Source organism: Talpa europaea, assembly GCF_964194135.1.
Source record: "Talpa europaea genome assembly, chromosome: 4".
Lineage (NCBI taxonomy): Eukaryota > Metazoa > Chordata > Mammalia > Eulipotyphla > Talpidae > Talpa > Talpa europaea.
Window position 1 is genome coordinate 144,569,023 of NC_140070.1, and position 23,920 is coordinate 144,592,942.

Genomic DNA, 23,920 nt, shown 5'->3' on the forward strand with positions numbered 1-23,920 from the left:
CCTCTGGGAAAGATCTAGGGGCTCTTCCCCTAGCCTTGGGAAGTTCCTGCCACTCTGGCTTCAAGGCGTGATCTTTGAGTTGATCAGAATTAAGTCCAGCATTCAAGGGACCCTCGGCTGCCCCCCAACAGCTCCCTTCTTTCTTCTATTCCATCCTGCGAGCCTCCGTCTCCCCTGTGTCCTGGTGCTGCCTTCGTCATGTCTTTCAGAGCAATGTGGCATTTCCATGCTGCCCACGGGCCGTGCCAGCTGACGTGAAGTGGCACAGGGTGGTGGTGTGCAATCTTCTGTGCCAATCAGTGGTCAAGCACTTCTAGGACCCCAAAGATGGTGCAGGACTGAGCTGAGTGGGGACCTGTGGGCAGGGAAGAACCTCACATTACATGTGTCCGGCCCAGAATGCCGAGTTACTGCTTCTCCCAGGGCAGCAGGAGCTGAAGGTGCTGACTTCCAAGCAGTGGGTCGGTGGTGTCACCTCAGGGGCTTACACCTCCCCACCCCCTTTCCTAATAATGAAGGAAAAGGACACATTTGCCAGATGAATGACCCCATGCCCTGCTCCTGGGGTCACACTAATGTCCCTGGCAGGGATGCCACATGGGCACAGGCGTTCCATGGGGGCTGCTGTATGGCTGAGAAAATGTGTCATTCCCTGACTTCTCCCGGGGTCTCTGTCTTTTGTAAAGGTCAGGCTGGTGAAGCAAACGAAGCGAAGTTGGAACCCATCACCCAGACGCCCTTAACTCTCTAAGAATGGCGCGGATCTCGGCCATTCCTGGGGAAGGCCATGTTTTTCGTCACCATGGCTGAGCGGCCAGCCTCAGAGTCCCGCCCGGCCTCCTCGCTCTGGGCTCTGCAGCCGCAGGTCCTGGGTCCAATGTGGGGATTTTAGCAATTGCCAAATATTGGCTATTTCCAGTGGCTCCACTCTGTGTTGAAACTGAGCCAGGCCTCCACTTGCACTTGGCTCCCCTTGTGCCCCAATTAACAGGGGAGCCGATGCTGATGCTTTGAACTCCACTCTGCACTTGGACCCTGTACTTAGCCATCTTCCAAAATTTGGGGATTTTCCCTTTTCATTACCATTGCAGAGAGATGTTTGAAATATCCTCTCATTTCCCAAAGAGGGACTCCTTCCCTTGGCCCTGGCAAGTGAGTGCAGTTTTCTGGACAAAGCTTTCTTTGTGCCCGCAGTGACCCACGCAGCACTTAGCTATTGGAAGGTAACTTGGGAGGCGGCTCGGGGCCGGGAGCGGTGCCAGTGGGGAGACCGGAAGAGCGGGGCGGCTGGCATGGCCTCACCCTCTTTCAAGAGGCTTCGAGGCAAGATGAGAGCTTGACTCTCACGAATGAGCCACGGCAGAGCGTGTTTTCAGGAGGGCTTGCGAGAACGTGTGCGCTTCCCATCTGTAGAGAGGACCAGGGTAGCCCCTGGCTCCGGGCTGCATGGCCTCTAGAGCTTGGCACGGACAGGTGCCGGAGGAGGGCTTCACTCTAGGGCAGCAGAGAACAGGTGAGGGCAGCAAGATGGGCCCACTGGGCCCCCCCCGTGAGGGTGGGGAGTCTGAGACCACTGGTGGGAGCTGCATAGACACCCAGACAACGCTGGCTTCTGGCTGGGGAGCAGCAGAGATGGATGGGCTGGGGGAGAGGCTAGGGAGGGAGCCTCCATCGAGAAGGCTCCCTGCATTATCATCCATCCTGAAGCCTTCCAGGTGGGGAAGGAAGCAGGAGGCAGATTTTTTTAAAAAGCCCCACTCCCCCGACATTGTTCACAGATGATGATGCATTAGGTATAAAAGTCTGAAGAGAGGCCCAGCTCATCAACAGATAGTGTCCCTATAAATATTCCCCGGGGTGGGGGTTCTGAATGCTTGCCTGGTCCCGCTCAGTGCCTTCAGGCGGGACCACGCTTCCGAGAAGATGAAAATAATCTATCCATATTATATATATTTTTCATAAATTATAGAACCATACGCCTGTGTTTTAATTCAGTAAGGCTGAAGTATTCCCCAAGATCTAATATTTGAAGCTGTAGATCTAATTCTCCTGAAGTTCCTCCAAAATTTATTTCTCGGTGCAATGTATTTAGTCTATATATTTTTGCCTAGGTTGGCAGATGCGAGGTTTTAATATTTCCTTATTACCGGTGGAGGGAGGGAGATGCTGTGAGAGGCTCCCCAGGTCACGCCGGCGATTCGAGCTGTATGTTCTGGTGGGTGACTCCACGTACCCAGCAAAGCGTGTGTGGCTGGTGCGAGGGCAGGCGAGGGGCGTGGAAGCTGTGAGAGTAAGACAGACGCATGGAGGCAGCAGCAGCAAGGGTCCCAGCAGGTGGGGCTGGGCAAGCGGAGGAGGGAGCCTGGGAAGCAGGGAGTGATCTATGTGTGCGCATGTGTGAGCACACGCGTGCACATGTGTATACAAGGGTGTACATGCACACAAATGACATGTATGTGTCCCCGTGTGTGTGTTCTTGATGCAGGTGTCCGTGCACGTGTCTGGTGTGGGCAAGCGTGTGAGTGTGCACTATGTATGTCTGCATGTGTCTGTATGCAGGTGCCTGCGTGTACGCACACCTGTGCGTGTTCTCCTACCCATGCTTCAGCATCGCTTCCTGAATTCGACCGCTGTCAGAGCCGCCCGGCAAGGCTGACATTGTCCTGTCCCTTGTCCAAGTCGAGGCCCAGGCGTGTCCGAGTCCCTGGTGTGATGGCTGTTCTTGTGGGGCACCGCTGCCCCAGAGCGGGCATGGGACCTGCGGGCAGGACCTCCAGGTGCAGCCTGGCCCGCTGTGGTCGCCCTCAACACGTGCCTTGCGTTCCCTACAACAGACACGACCCACAGTCAGCCCATGACCAGGAGGCGACCTTCCCAACCGCGCCCTGGCCCAGGAACCGGGTTCACCTGCGCGCCGCCTCTGAGACGCTGAAATTCCCCTCGGGCCTGAACAGGTGAGCTCCAGGGCGCCCCCACCTGCACTCACAGCCGCCTGCGAAGGAGCCGCCGGGGTCAACAGCCCCAGGTGCGCCTGAGGTCGGGAGCTCGGGCCGCGCGCCCCGGCTGGAGCAGGTGAGGGTCCCCGCCCAGCCCGCTCGCCTCCGCCGGCCGGGCGGGCACGAAGGGCTGGCGGCGGGCCCGGGCGGGGCGCGGAGAGGGGCAGGGGCCCCGCGGGAGGGGAGCGCCGGGGCCCCCCTCCCGCCCCACCCGCCGGCTCCGCTCCCGGCTGCGCCCCTGGACCCGCGCGCCCCGGCCCCTCCTCGGGGGTCGCGCCGCCCGCCCCCGGGCGCCCCGCGCCCCGCGCCTCCCGCGCGCCCGCTAGGGGGCCCCGCGCGCCCGGGGATCGCGCCGCGCAGGTGAGGGCGCCTCATTGGTCCGCGCGCGCGTGATGCGCCGGGCGGCCCTTCTTAAGCGCGGGCCCGGGGCCGGCCGCCACCCCAGCGCGCCCGGAGCGGACGGAGGAGCGCGGCACCATGAGCGAGGTGAGTCCGCGGGCGCCCCGGGACCCGCGCTGTGGAGCCTCGGGGGGCTCCGCGGGGCGCCGGCTGCTGAAGTTTGCAACTTCGTGCCCATTCGCCCCGGGAAGGGGCAGGGCTCCCCGGCGGCTCCCGAGCGCGCGGGGGCTGCGGGGGAGCTGGCGGGGTCCCCACGCCGGAGGACGAGACCCGAGGTTTTCTCCCGCACCAGCGGGTCGCGGGGTCCCCTGGGCTCCCCGGCTAGCGCGTCTGCGGGGCCGCCTGGAGCCAGGGGGAGGCTGGGCTGTGGGCATCCTCTCGGCGCCGCCCCAGCGAGGGGCTGCGGGGGCACCTGCGCTGGGCAGAGCTGGGGGGCGGGAGGCAGCGCCCGGGCCGGGGTGCTGTGCCCTGCGCCCTGCGCTCCCCCCCCCCCCAGACCGCCCCGGAGCCGGGGCAGGCGCCGCTGAGCACGTCCTGCAGATGCACTCGTGGGAGCCAAGGGACCCCCGTTGGGTTTATAAAAACAGCATGTTCCCTTTCCCCCTGTAGAGGAGGCAGTTTTGGGGGGCTCGCTGCCTTCCCGTGCAGACACGGCCCTGCTCCTTCCCTCGGGTGGGCCCTGGAACCCTTACTTTTTTAGATCTTTTATCTTCTGTTTGTTTTTTTTCTCCCCGACAGATGGGGGATCCTTTTTTTGGAAGTCTAGAGTAAAATTAACAACTTCCGAAATAAAATGCCTCTCCGCTGCTTTTTATCTCTCGGATGGGTGACTTCTGATGTAAACACGGCAGGAAGCGGGCAGGCAAAGCAGGATGAAGTTCAGCAGCGGGGTTTGGGGTTCGGGATGGAGCCAAGGGGTGGGGAGGGAGTGTGTGGGCGAGGATGGAAGGCTGTGTCTCCCCAGGGCGCGGGTCACCCAGCGGTCCGGCGACCCCCAACCTGGGAGGCCTGGGGAGCCTCTGTCCAGGCACTGCTTTCTGTGCTCCCTTTAGGTTTCTTGATTTGAGCCTTTGGGGGCGGTGGGGAGCCGTGAGGTCCAGGGCTGCTGTTATTTCCAGTGGATGGATGAGGAAACCAAGGCACAGAGAGTTTCAAGGTCAGCTGGTTCAAAGTCACCGGCCAGTGAAGGCTGAGCCAGCCCTGAGCCACAAGGCCGGGCAGCTGACCGCCAGGTGGATGTCGAAGTCCAAGTGCATGTGGGTTCTTGGACAGAGGTGCAGAGACCGGGGAGCAGGTGGGGGCAGGAGCAGGAGGCAGAGAGACTGCGCTGATGTCCGGTCCTTGTTTCCCACCTGCTGGGGTGGGGGACTTTCTGCTGGACTCGCAGCAGAGGCTTCCAAAGTTCCCTATTGTGCAGGCTCCCCCGGCTTGCATCAGCGAGCTGGCTGGGTGCGGTGGCTTTTTACACACCGCTGGAGAAGGACTTAGAAACCAGCTTTACCCTGGGAGCCCCCGATCTCCAAGGTGGCTGCTGGCAGGCCCTGTGCGTTGCTGACCTCCTGGTGGTCAGGCCCTGGCTGACACCCCACCTCAGCTGCCCGGGGTTGTCCTCATGAGCTTCCCTGAGTGCCTGGCTCCACCGTGTTCACTTAACTGCGGGTCCCCAGGGAGAGAGCACAGGCCCCAGAGCTCAGTCCGGGGTGAAGGTTGCAGCCTGGTTTCTGCTGAATGTGTAATGAGGGCGGCTCTGAGGCCGCCCCCGCCCCGCAGCCCCGCAGCCCATCAGACGCCTTTGCAGGTTCTGGCACCAAGGAGCCCTCCGCCTGAGGTCCTGTCCTGTGGCTAAAACCCCACAGGTGCCACTCAGCTTTGTCTCCTTGGCTGCCCCACATCCTTTCAGCCCCCATCCACTCCTGCTTCTCCCTCCTGCCTGCATCTCCCCCTGCAGCCCCGCCCTCTGGCCCCGGCTTAGGGACTAGCTCTCTTGCCGGCTTCCAGATTTCTAGGACTGTGTTGCACAGAGGAAGGGAATTTGCCCTTTGACTTAAACTTAAATCTGCTTAAAACTTTTAATAAAGTTGAACAGAAGCACCTTTGAGTAGAGAGCTGGCCCCCGTCCCCCAGTCCCGAAGCTTTGCTTTATTTAGTTGGATGAATTACACGTGACTCTGGTTTTAATAACTCAGGCAGGCTGGGCTTCAGGGGATCGTTTGCTGACACAGGGAACCAGTTACCGCAGAGAGCCAAAGCGAGGGTCTGTGGTCTTTCCCGTGACTTCGGGGTTTATTGGAGGCTGGTGGGCTCAGGGTTCCTGCTGCAGCTGTCAGCACCGGGTGCTTGTTAAGGATCCCCTGAGCTCAGAGCTGCTCCCCTGGGCTGGTGCATGAGCCTGCTGGGTGGAGAGCACCCCAAGGGCCAGGAGCTCTGGTGGCTGTTGCAGGTCCTTCCGCCTCGGGGAATTTTGGGAGGGGAAATGAGCCCGGAGCTGGCTTTAAACTGGGCGACTTTATGACACAGCATCTTCTTTATCCGGTGACTGTTTTTTTGGGGGGGGAATGACATGTGATTGAAAAGAGCTGCGCAAGTATAGCGAGGAAAGTCAAGTCCAAATTTAGGGCAATGTGAGAGAGTGGAGGTGGTGTGTGGGGGAGTCTAATTTACATTCGGTATTAAAGTATGTCAGATGTGCCCGGAGCAATCAACGAGATGAGTTGGGAGATAATTTAGCAGGGATCAAAATGCAGGGTTAGGTCTGTTTGCTGGATCAGAAATCCCGGCCGCCAAGGCTGAAGTTTACAACTTTTATTCTCTTCTCTCCCCCGTGCAAAATGAGAAGGAACAGGCTCCCTTAAGGCTGAGCCACCATCAGTGGTTTTCAGAAAGAGAGTCACGAATAGTGACAGGCGCCTCTTCTCATTCAGGTGGCCATTTTTTAAGTTGCTTTTCAAAAGAACTTATTTAACAGGGTCAGAACCATGAATTTAACACATAGGAGCAAGAGTGGATAGAAAAACCACACCCGCTATTGGCTTTCTTGGGCGGCGAGGGTGGGGGGGGGTTGTCCCTGAGGCTTTGGCAGCCACCACCGCTTAGACATGAGACCCCTGGGACAGCACCTTCCTGATCCTGGGCTCCACGGCCCTGTGCTCTCCTTGCGCTGTGCTGGATGTGTGCTGCCGCTCATGCCAGGGCGACAGGTGTCAGAAGGGTGGTCTAACTGACACTGAGGACGTTTAAGAGCAAACATTCAGACCCACCTGTCTGTCCTCCTTGGCACAGATTCAGTTGCCTTTTTACATTAAATCTCTAAGGTCAGAAGAAAACAGTGACTGGCATTGCTCTGGACAGAGATTTGCAAGGGGAGCCAGTCATCGGGGGGATGCCAGTCATCGGGGTAAGCAAGACAGCCAGATTAGACGGATGGACAGTGAGGGTTTTTGCATCATGTGCTTCTTAGGATGTAACAGAACAAAAACAAAAGCTAATGGTGGGTCATTAAGTTTGCAGGAAACGTATTTTGAACCTGTTAAGCTCAGCACCTGAGGGTAACTGAGTGAAATGTGGGTTTGGCAACTGCCTCTGAGGACCTTGCAAGAGAAGACCAGATGACAGTTCACTTTCTTGGGTCATCTTAACTTCACCAGCGGCAGAGCCACAGGGAGGCCCAGCAAGACCCGCGCGCTCGGCCTGGCTGGGCCACACCTGCTGGGGTCTCCCTCCTTCTCGTGGGGGGCGTGCACTCCAGAGAAACACCCGCTGCAGCTTGACTTGGAAGTCTGACTTTCCCTAGCTGGAAAGCAGCCCTCAGGAAGGTCAAAAACCTGTGTGCTGGGGGCCGAGTGTAGTCGCTGCCGCGGCCCGGCTTCCCCGATGCTGCATTTCATTAACCAGAGCTGTGGGATTGAGGAGTCTCGCTGTTTTTTCTCTTTTGAATTCTAAGAATGACAGAATGCAGGATGTATTTTTTTCAGGAAGGAAAATTGAATAAATGACTCACAATTGATTTTGTTCAAAGTTTAGTGGAATCATGTGATTGAGATAAAAAGAAAACATGGGTTTTGTACTGGAAAGTGCCTTGAATTTTTGATGAGCACAGACACATTTTCTGCACGATTCCTGAGAACCCGCTCCGGCCCCTGCGCTTCCCGAGGCGTCGGCTCAGGCGGGGGCGGCGGTCTTTCTGCCTTAGTCCACTTCGTGCCGCCCCACCTGAACCCGTGAATAATACCATGAGCTCAGGCCTGGGGCTTTTTGTGAATTTACAATGACTTTCTGAAAGGGTTGCATCCCGGGGGAAGAGAAGATTAAGGGGGTGTAGACGCCCAGGTCTATATCATATTTGACGCATACCTTTAGAAACATGGCATTGAAGCTCATGCCTTAAAAGTATTATTTTAAGGCACCACAGCCTGGTGCCTTGCAAACAATAGGAACTTATTCCCCACAGTTCTGGGGCCTGAGGCCTGGGATCAGCATAGCTGGCTGAGGACATGGTCCAGAGTCCGTACTGGGCTCATAGATGGTGGGAGCATGAGGGATCATTCTCTGTTTCCGGGGAGCACTAATTCCCTTCCTGAGCACCCAACCCTTGTGACCTAGTCACCCCCTTTAAAATGCCCCCACATCTAATAGCATCATATTTGCATATTAGGATTTCAGCCTCTGAATTTGGGGGAGCACAATCAGACCCTGGAATCCTTTCCTGGGCTGCATTTTGTTTATGAGAACGACGCCCTCTGAGGTTTCTGTTATGTGCGTCCCCGAGGACAGGGACGCTTTGCACCTCTGCACGGCGTGGCTTTGACCTTCGTAAGTCTGAGTCCTGGATGAATGGATGGGTCTTGGGGTATGGATTTATCAGTTATTGCTTCCCAAAGCATCTGACACCCCCTTTTCTCAAGTTGAAGCTTGTGATCAGGATGCTTTGGGAGAGGAAAGGTTCTGGCTTTTCCTTTGACTCTGGTTGGAAACCCGTGCTTGCTCTGGAACTCTCTAAGCTGGAAACGGGCGCCTTGCTACTCTGCTCAAGCAGTTAAAGAAAATGAGAGAAACTGGGAAGAATCTCACCACACAAAAAGAACGGTTGACATTTGGGAAAATGTCAAGGAAAATAGGAGAGCTGGGGGAGGAGAATTCTAATGTCCTGTAGTTGGGGGTTGTGGCGCGGAGACAGTTGCACTTCAGGTGTGTTCTTTACAATTCCAACAAAAGGCTGTGTCACTGGAGAGGCAGAGCCAACGGAGAGCTTGACAAATGGCCGACTGTACTGAACCAGAAGCCTCTCCGGCTGTGGTTCCAGGGGCCTAAGAGTCGAAGCAGATTTTCAGTAAGAGGCTCCTGCTGAATCATGGTGGGACAACCTGGAGGTCCTGGCAGATGGCTGGAGGCAGCTGTACCCAGCACACAGCCAGCAGGTTCGTAGCAAAGTGTTTTCCTCCATTGTTAAAAATGAATCCTATTTATAGTCACTTAATTATATTAATTATAACAAATATTTTAATGAAATTTAGTCGCACCCTTAAATATTTTAATTTATCTTTGAAAATAGGAATACATGACAATTCATATGCAAAAACAGAACGATTCGGATTTGTTCTCCCGGGAAGCTGGGTGTTGAACTGTGCGCCCACACACTCGAGCAGCCTAACAGGGTCTGTCTCCAATTCCCTCTTATCCCAGAGCACAAACCATTTGGCATTCTCCTTCCAATCTTTGGAATAAAGTGAGGTATAAATAATAAATACAGAAACATTTTCCCTTCGATTTGGCGCAGGTGCCTCGAGCATGGGTGTGAGAATGGTCTATAGATCATTGTTTTATGCCATAAACGAAGCGGGCTTACCACACCCATCAAGGACTCAAGCCTATAAATCCAACATCCATTTCTGGGCTGCTCTGTGTGAACAATTCTGCATAAGTTACACATTCCAGGCATCAATCTGCTGGAATATTGTTTGTGCCTTGCAAACAGCCCGAAATTTATGCTTTGGAATTTCACTGAATTACTTCTCATTCCATTTCTGAAAGGGAAGCGCTTGGCCATATTTATAACATGGTCAGTGGAAAAATCAATCACGCGCTAAACGCCATTATTTTATATTTTACTCTTAAACTGCCACCTTATACATAAAAGAAGATGAATTAGAATCATAAAGCAGGAAGGTAATCATCCACAATTGAAAGCTCCCTTGCAGAACACCTAAGGGAAATAACCCATAGGACTATTCAAATGAGGCAACTTTCAGGTTGCAATGGAACAAGGGTGGAAAACTGGGGATCCCTTTCTCTGAAGGCGTCTCTTCCCAGTCTGAGTCAAGACTAAGATATCCCGGCTGATCCAGGCTTCCATCCTCACCCAACGGTCTGGAAGGCAGTCTTTTGAAGGACAATATTTATTTATTGGATTCGATTACAGTCAGGGCCATTGACAGCTGACAAATATCATCTACCATTCTCTGTCCTCTGAAGTTCACTGGTTTTGTGTTTAATTGAATATATTCTTTAATAGGATTGTCTTTATCAGCACCTTTTCCTGTTGGAACCTCTACTATTTCTCTGTAGATGTTATTCACAAGCTCCTCCACCAGACAGCCATAGATAGCCTATTACAAGCAAGATGTCACTTCCCCTTCAGCTTCCTTTAAGGTTGTTTGCATTTCAATGCAGGGACACTGAACCCCGTGCCCTGAATTTCTTAAAGAACAGTACCTCCGTGAGTGTTAGGTTTTGAACACTTGTTTGTAACTATTTAATAGATGAGTTTGCAACTGGGCTGTTTTTCCTGGCCCGACTATCCAAAGCCAGGGTGGAGTGTAACAGCAGAAAACCTGTCATTGGTCCCCATGAAAGCACACCAGTGACTTGGTCAAGATTCGAAGGCAGTGATTAAGTGACTAAACAAATCAAGGTTTAGTTTTACACAGCCTGAAAGGAGGGCCCTGGAGGTTGCATTTGTCTTACCCAAACAAGAGAGTGACAATATAATAAGATCTCAATGTAACACTATAACAAGGTCTTCTTTTTCTAGCCACTCCACTTTCTGTCCATCCCATGGTGCCTAAGCTCCAAAATTTAAAAATGAATTAAGAAATGACACTTGATTTAAAATTCAAAATTCTTATGCATATAATTTCCTTAGTAAGTACTATGCACTGTCTCATGAGGGGCTGTTAAAAAAATACTTTTTTTTCCCTGAGCCTAACAAAATGGTGGATATATGCAGACTTTTCTTTGTCACATTTCCCTCACTTGTTCAATGTGCAGAGACACCCCTGACGCTGTGAGGTGGTGAGGTTGTGAGCACAAGCGTGGTGTGTTGCATGCCTGGAGGCTGGCCTCTTCCTCTCTGAGGGGTGAGAGGTCTTCGCTGGACACTGGTGTTGACATAAGCCTGCCACATGCAAGAGGGGCTAGCGTGTTGGGCCTGTTTTAAAACTTGGAGGAGAAAAATAAAAACCAAGTGGTGTTACTTATATGTGCAAGCTAGAGAAACCAAGCTAAGGGTCAGACAAAGACACACTTACAAACTAGCTCTTGAGAGCTGACTACAGAAATGAAGCATCTGGAGGGGTAACAACAAAGAGTGAAGGGAGCACAATGGACTGAGGTGGTGGACTAGGGAGATTTGGTGGTGGGTGCACAAGGGTGGCGATATTTGAGGGGAGACCCTTATTCTCCCTAAAATACCAAAATAGCACAAGCCAATGCTACTGCAATAAAAAGTTCATGACTCTTCATGAATTTCCAAGCGTTGTAGATGGAAGCAGCAGGAAGCGAAACCTGAAGCCCTTCTGCTAGAGTGACAGCTTCTTCCTCAACAATTCTAGAGGAGCTGGGCAGTTTATGTCCAGTCCCTAGCAAGACCGTCATCTCCCTTCCCTCCTCCCCATCTTTGATTCGCTGTCATTGGTCTATCAGTTGTCTTCAGCAAGCTTTTAAAAAACCGATATTGAAAGCTTCTCAACTTTTGGGGAACTGTCTCCTCTGCCCTCCCACGATCCAGGAAGGAACAACGGTGGTAATCCTTTAGAATCTTGGTTTGCAAAGCTTTGGAGAGCACACCCTCTCGGGTGAAAAATACTGAGCACGTATGCACAGCATTTATTTCTTTTACACTTCTTTGTACATGCTCGTGTGCTAATATATGCAGGGCAGTGAAGAACCTGCACAAATGAAAACTTGTAAGGACGGGAGCGTGTTTGCATCAGCCCTGCTTTCAGATGCCTTGCTGGATTGTGAGACTTTATGATGCAAAGTTCCAAGGTACAGTGCATATTGAGAAAGCTCACTGCTGGTGGCGGAGCGCGGGGCCTGTGATGCAACAGTCGTGGCAACTGTGCCGCTTTCGAGCCTGACCTGGTGGCTGTGCCTTCCAGCTGGAGTCAGTGCTCCTGAGGAGGTTCTAACCGTGGAAGGGTTACTCAGAGCTTCTGTTGTTTCCTCGATGCTGTTGCTGGCAGCTTTGGCATTATTTTCAACCTGTGAAAATTTTATGCAAGATATTTTTTATTGTGTAAAAAAACCATATTGTGCAGTTTACCATCTTACCTATTTTTAAGTGTCGAGTTCAGTTGTGTTAAGGTTTATTTGTATTGTTGGGAAACAGCTCTCCAGGGCTCTGTCATCTTGTAAAACTGAACGTTTGTCTCCAGGAAACAATAGCTCCCCTTTACTCCCTCCCTCTGTCCCTTGCCCCCCACTTTTCTATTGCTATAAACTTGACAACTCTAGGCGCCTCGTAGAGGTGGAATCACACCGTGCTTGTCTTTGCACGACTGGCTTATTTTGTCTACTAGTGTCCTCATGGCTCATTCTTGTCACAGGTGACTCTGCGGGGAATGTTCTCCAGCCACTTACCTCCTGCGGGGAGATGAAAGGTAGCGCGTATAATCTAGAAATCCTCTTATCGAAGCGCAGAGAGCTGCACTGCAGCTCCGGCCGTGTTCTGAGAGCGTGTTGGGTGTCAGGGTGTCCAGACAATCCCCTGTTGTGGGGCTCCACCTTCCCTCCCCATCAAGTGACCGTGTCACTGTCAATCCAGATATTGATAACATTTCTTCGTATCGGATATAAAGTTCTTTTCATCATGCATGACGGTGAGGGTGAAGCCTCTTCCGCCCTGGAGGTGCTGTTCACCCTGCAGCCGGTGTCCTCGGTGCCCCTGGGTTGTGCAGTGTGCAACCTGTGCGGCTGGCCATGGTGGCTCTGCCCTCCCTCTGTGCCGCCAGCCTGCTTAAAGACCACCGGCGTATTGAGGGACCGTCGATCTACGTCCTACTTAGAATTCAGGGAATTAAAGGAGGGCAGAGTTGTCATTTCACTCAAAAGAGTCATTTTGAAAGTAGGGATCTGGATGCCCAAAGGCTAATCTTGTTCAAAATCATGGAGCTTCTGAGGAAAAGCCAGTCTAGGTCTCACTTACACATTTCCTATTCCATTAAATTTCTCATTTTCTGTCATATCCAGGATACAACCCAATTTCTTTTATACCTGTCCCAATTCCATTTAGGACTTGGGCATGAAATCTATTAAAATGAAAGTCGTCCTGGATTTTTTTTTTTATTAGTCTCAAGTAAAAAAAGAACAAGCGTGGAAATCTTGACAAAGCCATTCTTCCTTCAACAGAAGAATGTATGTTGACTGTATTTCTTGAGATTCAAGTTTGCACTCTGCCCCCTTCATGCTCCCGTCCCAACCCCTCGCAGACAAGATGGGGAATGTCAGTAGGAGGAACAGTTTCCTGGGGACCTTTGTCGAGATGCCTCCTTCTGCCTTCCCTGGCAGAGTTTCCTTGGCTTTGGGTTTATATCCATCGCCTTCACTCCTGGCCTTATCCTTCGTGACTCTGTTTGGATAAGAAAGAGCACCCTAAATCCCCCCAAATTTGCCCAGGGGACAGTGGCTCCTTAATATGATCAACACCGTGGCTTGTATTAACACCACCCACATATTTTGCCAGGCACGTTCTGCCTCCTGAATGATGGCAGAGGCCGTGTCTCGGATTCCTTCTCATCTCCCCACACGGACCAACTGTTAACCCACAGGGATGGAGACCCCGCTGGGTGAACGGATGCTTCTTGGACCCTGCCCTACGAGGGTTTCTAGGCCAGTGGGCGAGACCTAATCCCTTAAACTTCATGATTTACAAGGTCCTTACGGACACAGGTGTCATCACTGCAGAAACCTCGTGTCAGCGTGCAGACCCGAGAAGGAGAGGAAGACCAGGACCTCCCGAGGAGCCGGGGCTCAGTCCCTGCTGACTGAAGAATAGTGGTCCAGGGCCAACGATCCGTCCTAGAGTCCCACATCCCAGGGCCACGGGAGACCGAGGCCATCATCAAGTTCACTGAACGGATCCACGCTTGTTCGGATGCCATAGCTGGCTTCTCACACTTGCCCAGTGATAAAAATTCCTGTCAAGAGGTTGGGTTCTTTCCCTTCTTATCAGTGATTCTGTGGGTTCTGTCAGCGTCCACTATCTGCCGGAACAGGGTGAAGTGAAAAAAGTAATTCCTTCAATACATGAGAAGGTGACTTCATGAGGACAGTCAGTAAGGTTCTTGAACTGTGCGTGTGGGTTTATGTCAAGTCTCCTCGCACGAGTCCTGAGCGATGCCTTCATGACCTGGCCAGGCTGTCACCGCCTTCTTTGTCCACAACAGGACACCTTGCACCCCGTATCCTGGAGACCCTGGTGGCTTCCTCACCATGATTACTTCCTTCTCTTTGGAGTTTGTGCAAGGCCTGGGCTCATCCTTCTATTTATAGCTCTGTTCTCACATATGCATAAGTCCTGTCAAAATATCGAGATAATACAGCGCCACATCGCAAATATTATTTCTGGCGATGTTCTATACCTCGGAAATGTGGGCTATTCTACCTCTCCTTGAAGATAACTTCTTAAAATAGACATAGCGACTTGTCAAGTGTCTCCACCAAATACCTCCTTCAACTTCATCATTATTTTTCCATCTAGATTTAATCTTTCTTCAAAGCAGCTTCCTTTCATTTTGGGGGCACTGTTTTTGTGAATTTTCATGTCATCATTTTTTTTTTCTTGAGCTCTTGCTGAGACAGAGCCAGATTTGGCTGGAATTCATGTGTGAGCTCCCCCACAGTTGAATTTTGGGTAAGGATTTTGAATTTTCACATGACAAAAATATAAATGCAGCATCATGAAACGTTACAGCCACAGGCAGAAGCCTCAGGGCACCCGGCTCTCGCTCCTGTGTCCTTTTAGTGTGACGACAAGGGAGCAAGACGTGGGCCAAGCAGTGGCCAGTGCCCCCTTAGGAAGGAGGCGGCTGAGAACGAGCCACGCTCTGGAATCTGGAATCGTTTCTTCCTGGCCAGCTGGGCAGGCGACCAGCTCAGACAGGCTTGGGGAGTCTGGGGGAGCCTGAGATATGCGTGGGGACAGAGAGTGACGCTGTTGGTGGCGCCCCCTGTCGACGCTGTGAGGAGTCTCAGGATGGTGATGGCGCCTCACAAGGTGCAGGCCCTTCCAAGAGAGGGACCCTGGGTGAGTGTGGGGGGGTCCCCCGGCCTGGGGCCACCCAGCCTGGTGAGCTTTTTGGTTGAAAAGAAAACGAGAAACAGTTGGTGAGACACAATTTCAACATCCCTTGCGGTGTCTGCAGCCTCCTCTCAGAGAATTTTGGAACAGCCTGTGTCTGACTATGGGAGCAGGCGGCTGCCACCCCCCCCCCCCCAAAGATGGTGCTTTCAAGCAGGCTCTGAGGGAGCCCCCTGGCGGCACGCTTGGCCCCCAAATCAGGGATACTGGGTGACACCGCAGGCTTGTCGAGAGGGTGGAGCCATGAAATGCACCCAGAAACACCTGGCACGTGTGTGTATTTTAAAAGGTCATGTAAACGCTGGGTTCCCACCCTCATGGGAGAAATGTCTCCAGTTCAATTCGGAGAGTTGGCTGCTCACTCGGACACCTGCCTGCGCCCCCAGCCCTGCCCTCACTCCAGTCCTCACCTTCCCCCAGTGTGCAGGCCCGGCTGCAGGTGTGCGGGCGTGCTCAGCGTGCACAGAGAAGCGCTCCGAGGCCGCCCCCCCCCGAGCCCCGCCCCTGCACAGCCACCTTTAACTAAACTGAAACCGGGTTTGTGTCCCTGCAAATTAAGTTGTGCTGGATTTGGGGGCGCCGGGGAAGGAATACAAAGCCAGGCTCCATCCCAGAGGCACAGCCACAGAGTGGCAGTGCGGAGGAGGTCTGCTCCTTGGGGGCCGGGCTGGCCGCGCATGGGGCTCCCCTCCAGGTCTCACTTCGCTGCTCCAGCTGCTCCAGCCGCCTTAGGACGCGGCTTTCCCCTCTCTCCCTGAAGTGTACAACCCAGACTTCCACCACCTCCTGAGGCTAGTTTTGGTTTAGTGGAGTGGGGGCGAGCACCCTGGCTCTGCATGGCCAAAAAAGGTCTCCCAAAGCCTCAGTATTCAGAGGGGCTCTTTTCTCAGCGGTGGCCTTGACCTGCGCAGCGGCTGGTCTCTAGAGGGTGTCCTGACCTCAGGGAACGGAGCCTGGGCACGGTGGGTGATGGGCGCCAGTGGCTGCCCGGCCCTGGGGTCCTGTTCCCACAGCTTCAGATGGAGTGAGAGAGGACGCTTGGGTATGTGGTGGCTTAGCGGGGCCCCCCATGCAGTGGCCCATGCGTTCACACACACAGTTTCCAGGAAAGCCAGGAATTTCCATGGCCAGTAGGGTCAGGGCGCCTGAGCCCCGCAAGGCCACTGGCTGGACGGAGCCACAGAATGGGGGTGGCCGAGGCCGGTGTTTGTCTTCCAGGCAGTGCTCCCCCAAGACAGGCAGGACACGTGTCTGGCGCGCCCTGCTCCAGGCCAGCACGCCCAGCCACAGCCGCCCCTTGCACTCTGCAGCTGCGCATCTTTGGGAGTGTGGCTAAACCGCCCTGCGTCTGGTTGGTCAGCAGGCCTGCCTGCCGCCTGTCACCTGCCGGCCCGGGCCAGCACATCCACGCTACCTGGGATCTCGTCAGAAATGCCGAGTCTGAGGTCCCATTTCAGACCTGCTTGTCCAGAATCTGCGTTTTAACTGGGACCCTGGTTATTTCACACACATCACGGTTTGAGAAGCAGCACCCGGGGACACAACCCTTGTCTCCCCTGCCGTTTGCTGCCTTAGGGTCTGGGGGCTGTGGAGTCAGGTGTTCACCGGAGAGCGGCAGGTTGTGAGACTGTCCGTTGGCCGTGCAGCGATGTCTGACCGAGCAGAAATAACCTCAAGCTCGCGGGGTGTCTGCTTTGGCCTTTGCCCATTGTGTGGAGTTGCTTGCTCGCCTCCCACGGCTCTGGGGGTCAGAGCCGAGATGAAGGTGTGGGTGGGGGGGCTCCCGTGAGAGGGGATGTCCAGGGCCTGCCTCCGGGCACCCGGCCTCCTCTCCCAGGTCTCTTCACACTGTCCACCCCCAGGGCGTGTCAGTGTCCAACGCTCCCCCCCCCGAGAAGGACTCCGGTCCTGCTGCCTGAGGGCTTTCTGAGGGGCTGGGGGCGAGTGTTCCAATTTTGGGGACACACAGTTTAGCATGTAACCCTGACCCTGTTGTGGGGGTTGCTGCCCAATCTCCAGGGTGGTTTGGAACCTTCCCTGACTTTCTTCTGCCACGAGAACCACAGCAGGGCAGCCGCTGGGAGGCCACCAGCCAGGGTGAGTGAGCAGGGCCAGCGGCTTTGGGCCCCGTGTGGAGCAGGGGCTGGAGACCTTCGTGGCGTTTCTGCCAGGGGCTCAGCGTGTCTCAGGCCCAGGGTCGGATCTGCAAGGTCAGGATCCACCCAGAGCAGCTGTCCCTCCCGTTGCCACTGGGCTGGCTGTGAATGGGGTGGTGGTCACTCCCGTAGAACAGAGGCTGTGTTTGCACGTCTGCGAGGAAGGGGTGGGAAGGGATGTCCTGGGATACTGACGTCCATTAACTGGGATCAGCTGGAGGATACCTTGTTTTTCACTTTCCACCTTTTGCCTTTTTCTTCCAAATTTTTCCCCATGACCATACCTACTTTTTATAAATGGAAACCATATATATATATAATATATTTTGTGTAGAAGAACAGGCTACAGGCCAGAGATGTGGGGGGTGAGAGGACTCACCAGAGACAGAGTGGGGAGCAGAACAGGTGGATCTACTGAAATCCACTGCTGAGGGGAGAGGTCTGCTGCGCCATGTGGGTTGCTCCCTGGCCAGGGATCGAACTCAGGCCGCAGCAGTGATAGTGCTGAGACTTGACCCCTAGGCCACAGGCGAGGCCCAGGAAACCATATCATTCAAAAAGAAAATTAACACAAGGATTTTCAAGGGTAGAGAAGGCAAATTTAAATCACACGGCCAATAGGATAAAGTATAAAGTGAATTTCACAAGGCAAACAGCCAATCCTCAAAATGGCTGCTGATTCGACAGCGGCCCTTATCTCTGTCAGCATAAAGGTCGGGCCAGAGTTGCTCTGGGCAGGACAGAGCATTTGAGGCTGACAGCCTCACGTTTCTTTTGTGGGAGCCTGAGAATAGTGGGGGGAATGCTGAGGGACCTGGAAAGGTTAATGCGCTTGTCTGGAAGATCTTGTCACTTTAAAAAAAAAAAACAAACTATTAAGTGAAAAAAAAAAAAAAATAAGCAACAAGAAAAGACCTTTCAGATTTTCCAAGTTCTCTTTGACTTCACTTTCACTTCTTTAGGGATTAAATTAGTGGAGCATTTAGTGCTTGATTTTCAGAATGCTGCTCGGAGAATTATAGACGATTTAAAAATAAATCTATTCCGTCCTTATCACACACTGTTGGCATCCAAGCTGCTTCTGCTCTTGGGACAATTCAGGGACTGGGATTCGCAGGAGGCTTGCAGTGACACCCCCAGAGGCTGTTCTCTTATTGGGGAGGCGACCCCCCCCCCCCAATGACCAGTGGCCACGGCCGCCCCAGCTGTCTGTCCCTCTCGATGTGCCCAGGCTCGGCGCCTGAGTTTCATTTAAAGCCTCACGATCCTTCGTCAATAAAACATGAAATACCAAACCACAGCGATGCGCCTGGGGACCAGCCGCGTCTCTGCTTCCGGGAAGGGCCGCCGCTTCCAAGCCCCAGGGCCTGCAGATTTGTGCCTTTCTCCCGACGACCCCTCTGAGGAGCTGCCTGTCACGACGCTCGCCTCTCACGGGTGCTGGAAACCCCGAAACCGTCGGGAACTGGCAAGATGGACCAGCAGGCGAGGAAGACAGCGCGTGGAGCACAGCAGCTGGGGCAGACGCCACCGCCCCGCACAGACCCCGCACGCATGCTGACGGCTCCGGCCCTGCGGTGTGGGGTGGGGTGGGTGCTGCTCCCCGTCCTTTGCGAAGTCTCTGCCGCTACTTGGTAGGCAGAGCCCACCCCAGGCCAGATGCTGGAACAGAGGGAGAGAACGCTTCCCCCGCTCCACGCGGAGAGCCGTCGCTGACATCACCAGACAGGGCTCCTTGGTGAGACGTGGTCGCCAGTGGGTGGGCGGGGCAGAGCCCTGCCAAGGCCAGTCGCCACACGTGGCCAGCGAGAGCAGGGCTCACGCCTTCCTTCTCAGAGGGAGGGATGGAGACGGGGGTCCAGTCCAGGGCATCTGCCGGGCACAGCCGGTGGGGCTTGGCCACACCCCACTCCTGATGCGGGAAGTGGACCCCCATTGACCAGATGTGAGCCGGGGCCCTCGTCCAGGCCCCTGTCTTGGTCATCTCGGGTCACAGCTCTTTGCACCGCCTTGAGATGGTTAATTCTCCGTCTCCCCTCCTGTTGTGAGCCAAGCCAAGCCACACTCCATGCCCTTCCCCTGGGGACCCGCCTCGATGGAAAGGTGAGCGGCCAGCCCAGGCATGACCAACCCTGCCCCGGGCTGACCCGGGCCGCTGTCCCAATCTGAATCAGGGCCTGGGGCCTTGCTGGCTCATTCTGACCATCTGCTTTTGAAGAGGACCTTTTATTCCTCAGGCTGAGAGAGACCAAAACCCCTTAATGGGAGAATTGTTTTTGTTGACCCACCCGGGACTGCGGGCCCCGTCTCACCCTCGCTCCGATGGCTCGATGATGGGGCTGAGCAGAGGCGCCTCCTTGAGCCAAGGCTTCCGTGGGGGGCGGCTCCACCGTTGCCCAGACAGATGCAAGCAGGCGCTCTTCCCAGCATCTGGGGCGAATGGGCCAGTCTCATGGGGGGAGGGTGGAGAGTGGGGGGTCCCCAACCCTGACTCCTTCAGAAGGGTCTCTGTTCCCCAGGCCTAAGGAGGAGAAGGCCACGCCTCTCTGGTCCACTCAACGGCAAAGCACAGCGCCCCCGCCCACCGCGTCCACTCTGGCAACATCAGTCTGTCGGGAAGGGCCTTTGCCGCCTATTGACCTGGGCCTTTATCTGCTTCATCTCTTTCCTGTTCCACACGCAGGAGAAACGTCCCGTTTGTCTTTTTCCTTCTGACTTGTCTTCTTTCCCATCATGCCCTGAGTTCCTTCCATTCTGTTTTGCAAATGGCAAAAAATTTACCTTTTTTCTAATAGCTGGACGTGTCCCCCCGTGTCTCTGTGACCCCTCTTCCTTGCCTGCTCACCGTTGGGCTCCGGGGCGAGGGGTGTGCTGCCGGCGGCGGGGGGACCCGGTGAGTCCGGTCCTCGCCCAGCAGATTGAAGATCAAGCCAACTTCTCGGAGTGAGCACAGATGCTGCCGGTGTGATTCAGAAAGTGTATGTGGCCGCTCATTCGCACCCGAGATTTGACCCACTAGAGTTCTCGTTTATTCTCGTCAATCTTCTGGGATGAAAAAGCGTGGTCCACGTGGGATGACACCTACGCGTGGAGGGATTTTCCGACTCGACCTGATCTGTCCCGGGTTCTGGCTTTGCTGTCCTGAGGACACAGGTGTTGGTGGCCGGGCTTCCTAGGTGACCTCTGAACGGGGACCCTTTCTGTTCAAGATGGTCCCGAGGCAGGATTCTAGAAAGTGTGTCATAGAAACGTGCAAAAGTATAAACTCTTCAGACAGTCGTGGCTTGTGGGAAAATGGTCAGAACAATTTTCTAAATCCTTGACATTCCGTTTCCCTGCGCCTCGCTCTGCCGGGCACGTGTGACCGTGGTCTTGGCAGTTTTGTTGTTTTGCTCCTCACGACTTCTTGCGGGGCTTTGAGTTTCTAAAACATCCCATTCAACGCTCGCTAATCTTTCTTCCACCTTCGGGAGGTGTAACTGACAAGTCAGCGGTGCCCCATTTCCAGCGTCCGGGCGCACACCTCGGCACGGGGGCGCGGAGCCGGGGGCACGCCCTCACCGCACCTCTTCACCTGCTTTGGGGAGCTCCTGAGCTCTGTCTCGGCAGCGTCACAGGGGGTCACTCAGGGCTGCCCCTCGCCCCTCGCTCCGCCTTGCAGCTGCACTGGGCGCTGGGCGCCTTCCCCCAGCCCTCCTCACCCCCAGCCCTGCAGACGCAGCCGCTCACATGGTGTCTAAGACTCTGCCTTCTTCTTGGTGTCACGTGGGATGAGCAGCTCTGTGGCCCCTGGGTGTGGCCCGGGCTCTGGGCCTCGGTGAGTGACACGCTGGGGGTGTCCCCACGACCAGGACGTCACGGGGGACACCCTGCGGGGAGGCCCCGGTCACTAAGGGAAACGTGTGTGGCCCGCACTGTGTTTGTCTGCATCTCCAGCCTCCTGCGCCCTTAGCTTCGTGCGGGAGGCGACGGCTCACGTCCCTCCTTGGTGGCCTCCTCCTGCGTTGCGGAGAGTGTGGGCCGGGCTTGCGGGGGCCTGACGAGCCACGGGCCCTCGTCACTCCTCGGGCTGCTGGTGAGCCTGGCACCAGGGGCCGGCTGCCTCCTCTCCCGGCGACTCCGTGGGCACGCTGTGTCCCTGCTGTGCGCGCGGCTCCTGCTGGAGCTCGGAGGCTCGGCCACACCTCGTCCCCTCTTGCCCCAGGACGGGGGACAGACCCAAACCCACTCTCTACCTGACAGTTGGTGTGGCCTGTGCAGCCCAGGGAGGGGGCACAGCCTGCGTGAGAGGCGCCTTTGAGACTTGGCGAGCCGCACCTGGCGGGCGCGCTGAGTCAGACGCCCCACGCGTCGCCTTCCACCTGAGCCTGAGGACACAGCGGTGGGCAGGGCGGGGGCATCGCACATCAGGCGGGTGCATGGTGGGAGCAGGTGATCTGCCCACGGGGTACGAGCCCTCCTCTGTGCCTCCTGCAGGGCGCCCTCCTTGACCCTGGCAGACGGGATGTGAGATGCTGCCCTACCAGAAGCACTGGGGATCAGGGGGCCTCCCTGGCACCCGAGAGGCAGGAGCTGGGGAGGGCTCCCCCTCCCGCCCCCTCCCACCCTGCGCGGTCCTCAGACACGGTTTGCAGGCCTGGGAGCCTCGTGCCAGGCCCCGCGGGTGGTGCAGCACGCTCTCAGCTGCGCTCCCCATGCCCTGTCCTGCTCGGCGAAGCCCCTAACACAGCTACAGCATGGAGGGCGTTTGCCTCAGGCTCTGCTTTCTGGGTAACCCAACTAAGACGACGTCTTGTCTTTGTTATTTTCCTATAGTCCTTGGTGCGCTGGGACTGTCAGGAAAAATCACTTCAGAAATCCAATCCTTAAATATTAATCCTGCCTTTATATGGCTCCTGTCCTAGCTGGTCACGAGGCCCGTCCTACACTCGGTCTTGACCCAGCGCTTTTGTTGGGGGTTTATTCGATTTGGAGTGTTCTCTGAGTAGTGAGCATCATGCAGGCGGGAACCTCCCTCCCGGGACCGTGGGTTCCGTGTGTCGGTACGTGAGGGCCGTGGCCCAGGACAGTCTGCTTCTGTGGGGTTCTGCCTTGCCCCCGTTCAACTCGCTGCTCCAGAGTCCACAGCAGGCCCAGCACCTGCTGCACTTCCGTGCTGTGATTCCAGCTTCCTGTGTGGCGCCCTGGGAGGGTTCTCAGCATTTCCTGGAGACGAACCTGGGATGATTTAGAAAGAGATGGTGCTGAGGAAAGTGTTTTAATGGGGCAACGAATTTTCTTTTTCTTTTATTTTTAAAGATATATTTATTTATGCATACAAGAGCTGGGTGCAGACAAGAGGTGCAGGGTGAGAGGATTCCCCAGAGACAGAGTGGGGAGCAGAATAGGTGGATCCACTGAGATACACTGCTGAGGGGAGCAGCGGGGAGACAGGAGAGGTCTGCTGCGCCCTGTGAACTCGTGCTGCAGTGGCTGCCGATAGCTTCATAGTGCTGAGACTTAACCCCTGCGCTGCTAGGGAGGCCCTAGTTTTCTTATTTGTGATTGCAAAGGTAAATCTGAGTAGGGTGACCCAGTGGGGTACCCCTCCTCATAGAGGACCTCCTTTCCCTTCAAGAGGTCTTGGGAATGGTAATAGGGATGCTGTTTGAAGAGGAGACACCCTAGGTGGAGGCAGGCAGAGCTGGCAGTTGCTGCAGGGACCCCATCCCAGGTGCCAGGAGGAAGGGCTGTTCTAGGCATTTGGGAGAGCTTGGGAGAAGGCGCTGCATCTGGGGTGGGACATGGTAACCCGGAGGGAGACAGGAGTGTTGATGAACGTGGAATGGTGAGGCGTGGGTGGAGCTAGGAGAGGACCTGAGTGAGGACATCTGTGCCAAGTATCACGACAAGGGCCAGATGCAAGAATCCTGGTGAGATTCTCCCGGGAGCAGTCAGGAGAGCTCACGGCTTGGGCTGTTGTTGAAACTGATGCTGATTTTTGCCTCCACTTTTCCCCTCCCCTTCCCAAGCCAAAGGAAAAACAAAATAAGCAAAATCCCACGTGTATCAACCCCTGTTCCTCTCCGTGGCCTCACCAGCTGACTCTAGATGGGTCTGAAACATCAAAGCAAATTTCTGCTGATAAAAAGAATCACGTGTCCATGCAGGAAGCTCTAAGACCCTGGGGCTTGATTATCTGGATAATTTTGACAGGGTGTTGGGCTCATCTGCACTAACCCGGCCACCAGCTGTGTGGGGTTCCTGCTGTCGTATAGGCTGATAGACGAAGCCGGAGTGCTGTGTGAGCTGAATAAGCAGCGGTGGCCCCACAGCATCCCTGATCACTTCTGAAATTCCTCGATGGCTTGGCACGCCAGCATCTCGTTCAGGGCTTGCTCCGGAGGATAATTTATCTAGTTCAACACTTGACCTGATTTGTTCCAATTAGAATCATCTTCCTGGGGTGTGACAGAGGAGGCAAAAAGGAATGTGGGAGGAAATGAAGACCCTCTTTGTCTAGGACCAGTGAAGGTGCAGAAGAGAAAGGAGGGCATTCCAGGCAGGGAGAACAGCCTATGCAATTCCTCAGGTCTGAAGGCGTTGACCTTGGAAGCAGGAGGAAAGTTGAGTGCAGCCAGGCTGGGCAGTGGAGCGCGTTACAGAATGCTGGCACATCGTCGCTCAGAGGGAGGCAGGTGTATTCTGGCAAAAAGGGACAAGCTCAAGCTGCCTCACACCCCTTAACTGGGGTGTGACTGCTTTTGTCCTGCAGGTAACGTAGGTTCTCAGGAAAACGAGCTCATATTTAAAGT

General features: G+C 54.9%; 1 protein-coding gene across 1 annotated transcript in view; it reads left to right on the plus strand.

The window, feature by feature from the left end:
* Window positions 1-3,469: 3,469 nt before the first annotated feature.
* Window positions 3,470-23,920, plus strand: part of PCP4 (Purkinje cell protein 4) — a 47,145-nt gene continuing 26,694 nt past the window's right edge. The window contains exon 1 of the mRNA XM_084231435.1: window positions 3,470-3,482. Coding sequence (XP_084087561.1) covers window positions 3,474-3,482 — 9 coding nt within the window. The 5' untranslated portion in view covers window positions 3,470-3,473. The remainder of the gene's footprint in view (window positions 3,483-23,920) is intronic.